The sequence below is a fragment of the Hypanus sabinus genome, chromosome 16 (assembly GCF_030144855.1).
Source record: "Hypanus sabinus isolate sHypSab1 chromosome 16, sHypSab1.hap1, whole genome shotgun sequence".
Lineage (NCBI taxonomy): Eukaryota > Metazoa > Chordata > Chondrichthyes > Myliobatiformes > Dasyatidae > Hypanus > Hypanus sabinus.
In genome coordinates, this window is record NC_082721.1 from 56,637,827 (window position 1) to 56,651,476 (window position 13,650).

Genomic DNA, 13,650 nt, shown 5'->3' on the forward strand with positions numbered 1-13,650 from the left:
AGTGTGGAGGAGCAGAGGGATCTGGGGGTACATGTCCACAGATCCTTGAAAGTTGCCTCACAGGTAGTTAAGAAAGCTTATGGAATGTTAGCTTTCATAAGTCGAGGGATAAAGTTTAAGAGTTGAGGGGTAATGATGCAGCTCTATAAAACTCTGGTTAGGCCACACTTGGAGTATTGTGTCCAGTTCTGGTCGCCTCACTATAGGACGGATGTGGAAGCATTGGAAAGGGTACAGAGGAGATTTACCAGGATGCAGCCTGGTTCAGAGTATGCATTATGATCAGAGATTAAGGGAGCTAGGGCTTTACTCTCTGGAGAGAAGGAGAATGAGAGGAGACATGATAGAGGTATACAAGATATTAAGAGGAATAGATAGAGTGGACAGCCAGCACCTCTTCCCCAGGGCAGCAGTGCTCAATACAAGAGGATATGGCTTTAAGGTAAGAGGTGGAAAGTTCAGAGGGATGTTAGAGGAAGATTTTTCACTCAGAGAGTGGTTGGTGCATGGAATGCACTACCTGAGTCACTGGTGGAGGCAGATACACTAGTGAAGTTTAAGAGACTACTAGACAGGTATATGGAGGAATTTAAGGTGGGAGGTTATATGGGAGGCAGGGTTTAAGGGTCAGCACAACATTGTGGGCCGAAGGGCCTGTACTGTGCTGTATTGTTCTATGTTCTAATTTCAACACCAGGGTCCAAGTTGTTTTCATTATCCTTGTGAAGAAGTATCTATTCTTATGTATGCTAATTCCTGTAGAGGGAAATGGTGCTGTATTTGCAGAATATAAACTTCTACATCCTGCCGTGAAATCCTGGAACAGTAATGGTTAGCAAAACACTTTACAACACTAGTGACCAGAAGATTGGGATTTGATTAGCACCGCTGTCTGTAAGGAGTTTGGACATTCTCCCTGTCACTGGATTTCCACCAGGTGCTCTGGTTTCCCTCACATTCAAAAGAAATAGGCTTAGTCAGGTAATTGGTCACGTGTAAATGGGTAGGATGGACTTGTTGGGCAGAAGTCACTGTGCTGTATCTCTAAATAAAATAAATCAGTTGACTTATCTGGTGAACGAATCCTGATAAAATGAATTTTGCCTGTTTCCTCAACTGGAAAAAGAGATTATTGCTCCCTGAGTGAAGTTCTTTCGTGTTGCAGGGAAAGACTACACGAAGCCCACACTGAACTACAGAAAAAACGGGAATATATCGATGACCTCGAGCCCATGGTTGACAGCTACAGTAAGTGCTCAGATCTAATCATCATTTGTACTTATGAAACTCCTTGACACAATAGGGCAATGTAATTCAACTACTCAATTGTACTTGTGGACTTTATAGAACAGTGATATAAAAACTAATTTGCACTAATGGAGACCCAACTGAGATATTTAGGCGTATGAGTAGTGAATCAGGTTTTGCTTTGGAAAAGTTAATTGAGCTAATTCATGGCAGGTTCCAATTTCTCACGGCCAGAAACTGTTCACCTTTTGCCTGCTCCTGAGTCTGTATCACTCTCAAAAGCCTATATTAGACAGAGGTTTAAATTATGCATTCCAATCTGCATGTGACTCTTTTGTTAAATTGATTCTTAACAAGATAATAATCAGCTATCACTCATAATTAAACCAGCTCTGCAGATCTCTTTGGAGAGTAGCAAGAGGAGAACACCAAGCAGGGATCAGCAATAAATGGCATCTGTGCCATGATGACCACATCCATGAATGAATTGAATAAAGACATTTCTCTTTAGCCAATACACTCATTGTGGTGCAGGGAACAAAAAATGACAAAAGGTAGGAAGTAAAGTAAAAAGGAAAGTTGGAAGTAAAGAGGGAGCATGAGAAATAAAAGTACCTGAAAATATCCTGCAAGCATGGATGGGAAAAGAGCACAAGAAGAGATAAAAGATCGAAAAACAAATCTTACTTACCAAGAAAGCTGATGTGGAATTGCTTAAGGTTTGGAAAGCACTGCCGGGGAAGAAGTGGAGAATTGTAGGCTTAAATGGTGCTGAAGAATTGGCAGGGAGTTGGAGGGAGCTGAATCGTTAGCTGCATTGAGGAACTTGGGCCAAGTGGTCATCTTCCGTACTGTGGTTATTCTGTGCTTCAGTAGGTTCGGCCAGTTGCACAATACAGTAGAAGTTCACCTGTGGTCACCTCCTGAACTTTGGACTCTTGATTATTTGTGCCTTGAATTCCCAGTTGATTCTTTTCCATCTATAGCAGCCCGTAAGATTGATGAGCTGCAAGAGGTCTTAAAGAAGAAAGATGAAGACATGAAGGCTATGGAAGAGCGCTACAAGAAGTACCTGGAGAAGGCACGGACAGTAAGTGTCCTAACTACTGCTGTATATTGTCCCTCAGTTCATACTAAGTAAAAAGCAGTTATGTTGTGGCTCAAAAATAGATCTGTGATCTTACAGAATACCTCAGTAATTTTAAAATATCTGTTTGTTTCATAGTTTTAGGTTAAAGCTGCTTAACATATAATTAAAGCCAGGATACAATGAGAAAAGGATAAATGGAAAAGGTCTCAAGTCTGAGTTTCCAAACCGTTTTGTATAGATACAGGTTATCCAGGGAAAGGAGGGTGCACTGTAATTCTAAATGAAATGTAGTTCCAACCCTTTGAGCATTTACCAGTGGAGAACGGATTGACCATCTGATCCTATTTTTATTTTCCCAGGTGATTCAAACTCTTGATCCTAAACAAACTCCAGCAACTGCTCCTGAAGTACAAGCCTTGAAGAATCAGCTCTATGAAAAGGAGGTTAAGATTCAGTTGTTAGAGGTATGACTTTTGTGCAAGAATGTTTGAGGAGCTGAGGATATTTAACACATAGAGCTGCAGTATTACAGTGGCTTTATTAGAGCTTTTTCACACTGGATTACCAGGATGGAGAAGCAATGACTATATTGTAAAAAGGAACAGCTTTGTATCTGATAAGGATTAATTATAATCCATAAGGCACCAGAATAGAATTAGACCATTCAACCCATCGAGTCTGCCCCACTATTTCATAATGACTGATTTATTATCCTTCTCAATCTCGTTTTCCTGCCTTCTCCCATAACCCTTGATGCCATCAGAAACCCATCAATCTCCACTCAAGGCTATGCAGATTGAAAGTTATTTTCAAACCCAAGGATTGCCTGATGGGTTGAATGAATGACACTGTCAAGAGTGGGACCTTCATTCAGACAGTCAGTGGGAGTCAAGCATCTATTGTCCAAAAGAACAAAGGCTATTATAGTGGGAGGTTCCAATTAATATTAGTTGAGATAGTGTAAAAGGTGCAAATGGCACAATTCTAAGGCTACGTCCACACTAGACCGGATAAATCCGTAACTGAAGCTTCTTCTCTTCGTTTTGACCTGCCGTCCACACTGAAACAGCGTTTTCCTCCCCCGAAAACGGAGCTTTCCTAAAACGCTCTCCAGAATGTATAAATCTGAAAACACTGATTGGGCGGTGTTATGTGTACAGGGTAACCAAAACTTTTTAAAAACGCTGTCATGACGTGCCGGAACAGATGGTGGCGGCAGGCAGCATTTCATTGTTTTCTTGAACGCAACCTCCAACACCACAACAACAACAACGACAGACAGCTTCAGGAGACTGTTCCTGAGCAGAATGTTACTGCAGCTTTGCAGTATTACAGAGAATTTCAACCTCCCCCATACAACCTAACAATTTCAGAACAGACAGCAACAAGACAGAAGCCAGAAGAGTTAGAAATGTACTCACCAAATACTTTGACCCATAACTTACTGAATAAATAAGTACACAAAAAAGTATAAAAAATACACAAAAGTACACAAAAAAACTGCAGATGCTGTGGATCAAAGAATATGTACACAACGCTGGAAGAACTCAGCAGGTCAGGCAGCGTCCATGAGAAAAGAATAGCCAATGTTTCGGGCCGAGACCCTTCATCAGGAATAAATAAGTATATTCACTTTGCCCTGTTTTCTGTCCTCGCTTGTATGAAGGTGGTTTACCTATTTATGCAAGTTCTTCTCTGATAATAGATGTGTAACAGCCTAATGTAACATTGTATGGAAATACAAGGTAACACTGATGCAGACATGTTTTATACATTTAGCAAGGTACTTTATTAATGTAATACTTGTGCAAATATTCAATAGATGCAACTGTCACTACTTTCAAAATGTCATTTTAAGTAGTAGCTTATGTTTGGCATAGACATGAAAATGTTAAGGCCAAAAAAGGAAAATTGTAAGTTTCACTTTTACTCAGGTAAAAATAAAATCACTTCTGCCCAGTAACTTGTTTTATTGCACATGTTAAATACAGCAAAACAATAAAGAAAGACATGGCAAAAGTAAAGGCAAACAAATAAGGTAACAGCAAATTTCACTTTTGCCCAGTAACAAGCCTCATTGCATTTAGTTCTAGCTGTCATCCCTTTCATTGGTGAAGAAACTATGGCTGTAGGAAATGTTTCCAATACTGTCTGTGAACACCCTGTTGATTGCCTCCTATGCTCCAGTATTTTTTTTTTGTTTTAAGTCCTCCTACATGAGAGCCAACAGCTGTCCATCGTTTGGCAATTTCCTTTTAAGTTTTTAACTGGACAAAGGCGCTCCAAGTCTTTCACGGCAAGATTCGACAGCAAACATGTCACTTGTTTTCTGGAGATGTGTCCTGAGCATACACAGTAGGAGGAGGTTCATTCAAATACCTGTTTTAATGTGGACGGAGGTATTTTGAAAAATGCCTGGTGTGGACGCCTATCGTTTTTACGCAAAACTGGCGTTTTCAAAATTGTCCAGTCTAATATGGACGTAGCCTAAATTGCTTTCCATAGAACATTATAGCACAGAAACAAAAAAGGGCCTTTTGGCCCTTTTTGGATGTGCCAAACCATTTTTCTGTCTAGTCCCACTGACCTGCACCTGGCCCATATCCCTCCATACATCTCTCATCCATGTACCTGTCCAAGTTTTTCTTACGTGTTAAAAGTGAGTCCGCATTTACCACTTTATCTGGCAGTTCATTCCACACACCCACCGATGTGTGAAAAAGCTCCCCCCCCCCCAATATTCCCTTTAAACTTTTTCCCCTTCACCCTTAACCTATGTCCTCTGGTTTTATTTCTCCCCTAGCCTCAGTGGAAAAAGCCTGTTTGCATTCACTCTATCTATACCCATCATAATTTAATATACCTCTATCAAGTCTCCCCTCATTCTTCTGTGCTCCAGGGAATAAAGTTCTAACCTATTCAACCTTTCTCTGTAACTCAGTTTCTCAAGTCCCGGCAACATCCTTGTAAACCTTCTCTGCACTCTTTCAACCTTATTAATATCCTTCCTGTAATTCGGTGACCAAAACTGCACACAATACTCCAAATTCGGCCTCAGCAATGCCTTATACAACCTCACCATAACAATCCAACTCTTATACTCAGTACTTTGATTTATAAAGGCCAATGTACCAAAAGCTCTCTTTACTACCCTATCTGCCTGTGACGCCACTTTTAGGGAATTTTGTGTCTGTATTCCTAGATCCCTCTGTTCTACTGCACTCGTCAGTGTCCTACCATTTACCTTGTATGTTCTACTTTGTTTTTTCCTTCCAAAGGGCAATGCCTCACACTTGTCTGTATTAAATTCCATCTGCCATTTTTCAGCCCATTTTTTCAGCTGGTCCAGATCCCTCTGCAAGCTTTGAAAACCTTTCTCACTGTCCACTACACCTCCAATCTTTGTATCATCAGCAAATTTGCTGATCCAATTTACCACATTATCCAGATCATTGATATAGATGACAAATAACAATGGACCCAGCACTGATCCCTGTGGCACACCACTAGTCACAGGCCTCCACTCAGAGAAGCAATCCTCCACTACCACTCTTTGACTTCTCCCATTGAGCCAATGTCTAATCCAATTTACCACCTCACCAAGTATACCTAGCAACTAAATCTTCCTAACTAACCTTCCATCTGGGACCTTGTCAAAGGACTTACTGAAGTCCATGTAGACAACATCCATTGCCTTCCTTTCATCCACTTTCCTTGTAACCTGCTCGAAAAACTCTTTAATAGATTTGTTAAACATGACCTACCACACACAAAGTGGTGTTGACTCTCCCTAATGAGTCCCTGTCTATCCAAATACTTGGAGATCCTATCTCTTCGTACTCCTTCCAATAATTTACCTGCTACCGACGTCAAACTTACTGGCCTATAATTTCCCAGATACTTTTAGAGCCTTTTTTTTAACAACGGAACAACATGAGCTATCCTCCAATCCTCTGGCATCTCACCTATAGATACCAACATTTTAAATATATCTGCCAGGGCCCCTGCAACTTCAACACTAGTCTCCTTCAGGGTCCGAGGGAATACCATGTCAAGACCTGAGGATTTATCTACTCTGATTTTCCTCAAGATAGCAAGCACCTCCTCCTCTTCAATCTGTATAGGTCCCATGACCTCACTACTTGTTTGCCTTATTTCCATTGGTTTCTTATCCTTATTCACTTTGCCTTTAATCCTGACAGGAACATACAAACTCTGCACCCTCAAAATTTCTCATTTGAAGGCCTCCCACTTACCAACGACATCCTTGCCAGAGAACAACCTGTCCCGATCCACACTTTTTAGATACTTTCTCATTTCTTCAATATTGGCCTTTTTCCAGTTTAGAACCTCAACCCGAGGACCAGATCTATCTTTATCCATGATCAAGTTGGAACGGATGGTGTTATGATCACTGGAACCAAAGTGTTCCCCTACACACACTTCCGTCACCTGTCCTAACTCGTTTCCTAATAGGAGATCTAATATTGCATCCTCTCTAGTTGGTACCTCTATATATTGATTTAGAAAACTTTCCTGAACACATTTTACAAACTCTAACCCATCTAGACCTTTAACAGTATGGGAGTCCCAATCAATATGTGGAAAATTAAAATCCCCTCCTATCACAACTTTCTGTTTCCTGCAGTTGTCTGCTATCTCTCTGCAGATTTGCTCCTCCAATTCTCGCTGACTATTTGGTGATCATTAATGCAACCCTATTAATGTGGTCATACCTTTCCTATTTCTTAACTCCACCCATATGGCCTCGTTAGACAAGCCTTCTAATCTGTCCTGCCTGAGCACTGCTGTAACATTTTCCCTGACTATCAATGCCAACCCTCCCCCACCCTTCATCCCTCTGCCTCTATCATGTCTGAAACATCGGAACCCCAGAACATTAAGCTGCCAGTCCTGACCTTCCTGTAGCCAAGTTTCAGTAATGCTATGATGTCATAATTCCATGTGTCAATCCACGCCCTCAGCTCGTCAGCCTTCCCCACAATACTCCTCGCATTGAAATAGACGCACCTCAGAAGATTATTACCACCATACACAACCTTACTCTTTGTGACTTTGCATGAAACTTTAACATTATTTATTTTCACCCCCACTCCACTATCTACTCTGGCACTCTGGTTCCCATCCCCCTGCAAATCTAGTTTAAACCCCCCCCCCCCCAATAGCACTAACAAACCTCCCTACAAGGATATTGGTCCCCCTGTAGTTCAGGTGTAACCTGTCTCTTGTACTGGTCCCCAGCAATCCTGAGATCACCACCCTCGAGGTCCTGCTTTTTAACTTCCCACCAAGCTCTCTATTGTCACTCTTCAGGATCTCCTCACTCTTTCTTCCTATGTCATTGGTACTGATGTGTACCATGACTTCTGGCTGCTCACCCTCCCATTTCAGAATGCTGTGCACGCGATCAGAGACATCCCTGACCCTGGCACCTGGGAGGCAACAAACCATCCGGGAGACTCTGTTGCGACCTCAGAACCTCCAATCTATATCTCTAACTATCGAGTCCCCTATCACTACCGCTCTCCTCTTCTTCCCCCCTCCCTTCTGTACTGCAGAACCAGACTCAGTGCCAGAGATCCAGCTGCTGCAACTTGTCCCAGGTATGTCATTCCCCCACCAACAGTATCCAAATCAGTGTACTTGTTGTTGAGGGGAACGGCCACAGGGGAGCCCTGCTCTGCCTGCACTTACCCCTTCCCTCGCCTGCCGGCAACCCAATTACCTGTGTGCTGCTCCTTTGGCATAACTGCCTCCCTGTAGCTACTATCTATAAACTCTTCATTCTCCCAAATGATCCTGCTCCAGTTCCCTAATGCATATGTTAGGAGCTGCAGCTGGATGCTCCTTGCAGGTGTCGTTGTCAGGGACACCAGCAGTCTTCCTGACTTCCCACATCCTGCAAGAAGAGCATTCCAACATCCTGCCTGGCATTCTCTCTACCCTAAACAAACAAAACAAAACTTACTGGAACCTACCCTCACCTCTGCCTGTTCACGCCAAAGCCTATTGAGCCAAAGCCATCCCACTCTGACTCAGTCCACTCCAACGATGGCAGTCTTTTTTTTTAAACCTTTGGTGCGCTACATCACTTGCCTGTGCAGTCTAGCCTCTTTTCCCCAATCAGTTAAAAAAAAATGCCTTTACTTCTTCACTCTTCGCCTCTTGCTTCGATTTGGCTTCGAGTATCTAAAATGTCACCATCCTAGGGTGGGAGGGAGCTGGAGCTGGGTAGAGTCAGTGAGTAATAGTTGGGATTCATTAAGCTTGAGCAAAAAATCTGGAAGAAGCCAAAATAAATTCTCTGTAGTTTTAAATAAGTAATAAAAGGTGAGTTATACTACTCTGAGTAAATTAGTAAAAGTGAATTAGAAATGGAAATTGAATGCATTGTAAAAGCAAAATTAACCTTGTAGCAACGTGATGTGTTTCCGAAAAGATAGCCAAGCATTCAGTAAACAAATTCCCTTAAAGAAAAGAAATGAGTTGCATGTCTAGAGATCTGTGAATCACGGTGTGCGGAAGGTGAATTAGGGTAAATCTGAGAAACGTGTCCAATAATGAGAGCTTAATATGCCCAAAAGCCTGGAAGAATGTAAAGGTGAAATTCCAAAAGCAAAGAGTAGGAATAAGAGAATAACAGCAAATAAAACAAGAAAAAAGATCCAAAGTTAGATATAGGTAGAGCAAATGCAAACAGGCTTTTCCCAGTGAGGTTGGGTGAAACTAGAACTAGAGGTTAACGGTGAAATGTGAAGTATTTAAGGAGAACCTGAGGGACAATGTTTTCACTCGAACGATGGTGAGAGTGTGGAACAAGCTGCTGGCAGAAGTGGTGGATGTGGGTTCTGTTGCTACATTTAAGAGAAGTTTGGGTAAGTACATGGATGGGAGGGGTATAGAGTGCTCTGGTCTAGATGTGGTTTGATGGAACTAGGCAGAATAACAGTTCAGCAGAAATTAGATGAGCCAATGGGCATGTTTCTGTGCTGTATACTCTAACTCTATAACATCTTATAATAGCATGAAGAGCAGGAAGATAGCAAAGGAGTAAAGGAAGCCTATGGGAATATAAAAGGTCTTGTGTGGTGCAGAGAATGATAAGATTGCACTTTATTATCTCAGCTCTCATTAAACTAGGTGCCCCTGCCACTAATCTATATTCAATATGACCATGGCTGATCTGCCAGTCCCCTGTGAATCTTTCAGACATCCATTTCCTTTGTAATGGCCTCAAAGACCCAGCTTCAGGGGAATGGGAAGCTATTATCAGTGTTTCAGGTTAGAACACTGCATTGGGACTACTGTGATGTTCTAACGTAGGGAAGTTTGAAGGCCAGCAGTTCATTGAAAAAAGTCGGTGAGTAGGTTATTATTGAAATGGAGAGTGACTGCAAATGAGTGAAGTTCAGAGGGATCCAGATCCAACAATTGGCTAAAGGTTAGTGCAATGCTTTAGAGCGCCAGCAACCCTGGTTCAACTCCTGCTGCTGTCTTTAAGGAGTTTGTGCGTTCTACCCATGACCATGTGGGTTTCTTCCAGGTCCTTCCAGTTTCCACTCACATACCAAAGACGTACGGGTTAGGGTTGGTGAGTTGACGCCAGAAGCATGGCTGCCCAACACATCCTCGGATTGTGTTGGTCATTGATGCAAGCAGCACATTTCACTGTATGTTTTGATGTACATGTGACAAATAAAACCAATATTACCTTTAAGCATGTTGGCCTTTATTACAAAGGGTTGGAGTTTAAGAATTGAAAGGTTTTGCTCCAGTTGTACAGGGTGTTGCTGAGGCTACACTTGGAATACTGCGGAGTATTGGTCCCCAAACATTTTTTTTTAAAACTATAGTATCATAGAAACATAGAAAGCCCAATACAGCACAATACAGGCCCTTCGGCCCACAAAGCTGTGCCAAACATGTTCTTGCCTTAGAACTACCTGGGCTTACCCATAGCCCTCTATTTTTCTAAGCTCCATGTATCCATCCAGGAGCCTCTTAAAAGACCCTATCGTTTCCGTCTCCGCCGCCGCCACTGGCAGCCCATTCCATGCACTCACCACTCTCTGCGTAAAAGAAACTTAACCCTGGTATCTCCTCTGTACCTACTTCCAAACATTTTAAAAATATGCCCTCTTGTGCTATCATTGGAGGAAGCCCAAAGGAGAATTGCTGGCTAGTTCCTGCGATGAAAGGATTGTCTAAACAAAGGTTGGTTCTGTATTCTTCGGATTTTCTGAAAATGAATGGTGACTAATTCAAATACAAGGTCCTTAGGAGGTTTAATAGAAAGGGTCTTGGCCTGAAATGTCACCTGTTCATTCCCATCCATAAATGCTATCTGACCTGCTGAGTTCCTGCAAAATAGTGTGCATGTGTTCCTGTGGATTTCCAGCAACTGCAGAATCTCTTAAGAAGCAGAACTTTGGGTGACTAAAGGTGGATCAGAAGAGTGTAGATATAGTCAGATTTAGAGCTAGCAAAGGCATGGAGGTGGATATCAGCAGCATGTTGATAGGCTGCATGTTTCAGTGTGATACTCAAATGACTTTCTGTTCCTTGTTAGAACGATTTTGAAAAAAACAAATCCCAAAGAGATCAAGAGGAGAAATTGATCATCAGTGCATGGTACAACATGGTAAGTACACAGTTCCACTGACAGTGTGGCATTTCTTTTTGTTTTTTCCCTGAAGATCTGTAAGATTATTGAGGTGAATTCAAAATAATTCAGATTTTACTGTGTGCTTGGCTTGGCCAGAGGGCCTTTCTCTGGTGTCTGAGGCGCTCAGCTTTGATAAATAAACTTGCATAAACCTAGATCCTTTTGCAGATGTTAGGTGTAAGCAGAGTGGCCATTGTGTGAGTAAGCCAGTGTGGAGTTAAGGCTTTGGTTCATCAAGACGTCCATGCAAAGCGGCGAAGGCTGTGTAGTATTGCACATAATTCTTAGGCACATGTAAAAAAAAAATCTGTAAAGCAAAGCTGCTTTCAAAAACAATGAAATGAAAAGTTTCCAAATGTCAAAAAATTAACTATAAAGAGCAGTCACCATCATGAATACCTTTACGTGCTGTGTCGTATAACATAAGCGGTCATCGTCTATCTATCCATGCCCTTGATTGTTCACAGAAGTGGTTTGCCATTGCCTTCTTCTGGGCAGTGTCTTTACAAGACGTGTGACCCCAGCTATTATCAATATTCTTCAGAGATTGCCTACCTGGCATCATTGGTCGCATAAACATGACTTATGATATGCACTAGCCACTCGTATGACCATCTACCACCTGCTTCCATGGCTTTATGTGACCCTGATTTGGAGGAAACAAAGTGTTATCATACGGCAACAATGAATATAGAATTGAGACAGGTTTTTTATAAACAAATTAAACATTATTTAAACTCAGCTCAATAACAAAATGAAAAGTAAACAAACGACTAACTTAACCAGAAGTTAACTGCTATACGGCAACTGGAACAGTTCTTAAAGCAATAAATGGAAAAGTCCAAATGATTTACATAGTCAATTAGGAGAGACTTTCCTGAAGTAACAAATTCCTTGACAATGTGACATTACTGCTGATCCCAGCTGAAATATGCCTTGCCCAAAAGACTCACGATAAAGGAAATAAAAACAGCTTAAAGGAACTGACCTTCCTTGGCGAATAACGCTGCATCCAACCCTTTCTGCTTTCACAATGCAGGGGCTATCTTGGATGCAGGTTACTACCGTCTGAACAAGGATTCAATAAGGTCGATCCTGTAGTAAACCATCGAAGACACCAACTTTTCTTGATCCTTCGAGTTCCCGCTCTTAAATAAATTCTTCACTCTCCAACTGGACTAAGCTGGCAGCATTGTGGCAGAACTGCCGGCAATAACCCTTTGAGACTTAAGATAGAAAGTAAAACTAGACCTGTTATACCTGTTGGAATAGGCCATCACATGACCTCTCTCTAGTGGGAAAATTACATCATGTGACCTCACACTGGCGGGAAATTACATCACCCCACCATCACAAGACCATTATATCATGCTCACCAGATACTTAATTACATCATGGTCATAAGACAGTCACAAGATACCCACAGGTTATGTAACACCTCCCTCAAAAAAATATTTTGGTCTGTCAAGAACAAAATTTTAACAGTTAACTATTTACAAGAAAAGTACAAATGTATAAAATTTACAACATACACAATATACATAGTATTTTTATATCACACCTTACAAATTACTATACAGTATGAGTGTTGAAAATGTTAAAATATCACTCCATAAAAAAATTACATTGTACATTCAACATCAAGATAGACAATCAGCAATCACATTATCTTTGCCTTTAATATGAGTTATCAAAATATTATACTCCTGTAACATCAAACTCCAATTTAATAACCTATTTTTGTTTTTCATCTTACTCAGAAACACTAACAGATTATGATTGGTGTAAACTATGAGTGGCTTTTGAGTTGTACCAACATACACATCAAAATGTTGTAAAGCTAAAGCAAGAGATAATAATTTTTCTATGGTCGAATAGTTTATTTGATGCTCATTAAATTTCCTAGAAAAGTAAGCTGCTGGATGATAGACCTCGTCACCCTCATTCCTTTGCAGTAATACTGCTCCTGCAGCCTCATCGCTAGCATCTACAGCTAATGAAAATGTTTTTTCAAAGTCAGGTGTCCTGAGCACAGGTTGATGATAGTTTTCAGTTTCTCAAATGCCTCCTGACAAAGCACTGTCCACACAAACTTTTCATTTTTCTTCAAGAGGTTAGTTAATGGAAGGGCAATATTAGCAAAATTCTTGCAAAATTTTTGGTAATATCCTACCATTCCCAAGAATCTTCTGAAAGTTTTTTTCCCAGTTGGAGTGGGGGCCTCTAAAATTGCCCAAACTTTTGCCTTAACAGAAGCTACCTTACCTTGACCCACAACACAACCAAGGTAAGTCACAGTGGCATGACCGAATTCACTTTTAGCTAGGCTAATAGTTAAGTTAGCTTTTGAAAGACTTTCAAATATTTTCTCCATTGCAGTAATATGTGCTTCCCAAGTATTATTTCCTGTAACTAAATCGTCAATATAGGCATCTGTATCTTTTAATCACAGAATTAATCATCCACTGGAAAGTACCTGGGGCATTCTTTATCCCAAATGGAAGAACACTATATTCATATAACCCAGATGGGGTTACAAATGCAGAAATCTCTCTACTTCTGTCTGTCAATAGAACACACCAATACCCTTTCAATAAATCAATCTTTGTAAGGAGCTTTGCTTTTC

At 41.1% G+C, this 13,650-nt stretch overlaps 1 protein-coding gene across 5 annotated transcripts in view; it reads left to right on the plus strand.

Moving 5' to 3' along the window:
* Positions 1-13,650, plus strand: part of LOC132406322 (protein Hook homolog 3-like) — a 119,720-nt gene that overhangs the window by 93,557 nt on the left and 12,513 nt on the right. For 3 of the 5 annotated variants that reach the window (XM_059991831.1, XM_059991833.1, XM_059991835.1), the window contains 4 exons: positions 1,166-1,248; positions 2,235-2,338; positions 2,698-2,802; positions 10,929-11,000. In XM_059991831.1, the coding sequence (XP_059847814.1) occupies positions 1,166-1,248; positions 2,235-2,338; positions 2,698-2,802; positions 10,929-11,000 (364 nt within the window). The remainder of the gene's footprint in view (positions 1-1,165; positions 1,249-2,234; positions 2,339-2,697; positions 2,803-10,928; positions 11,001-13,650) is intronic. The other 2 variants (XM_059991832.1, XM_059991834.1) reach the window with 1 other exon arrangement.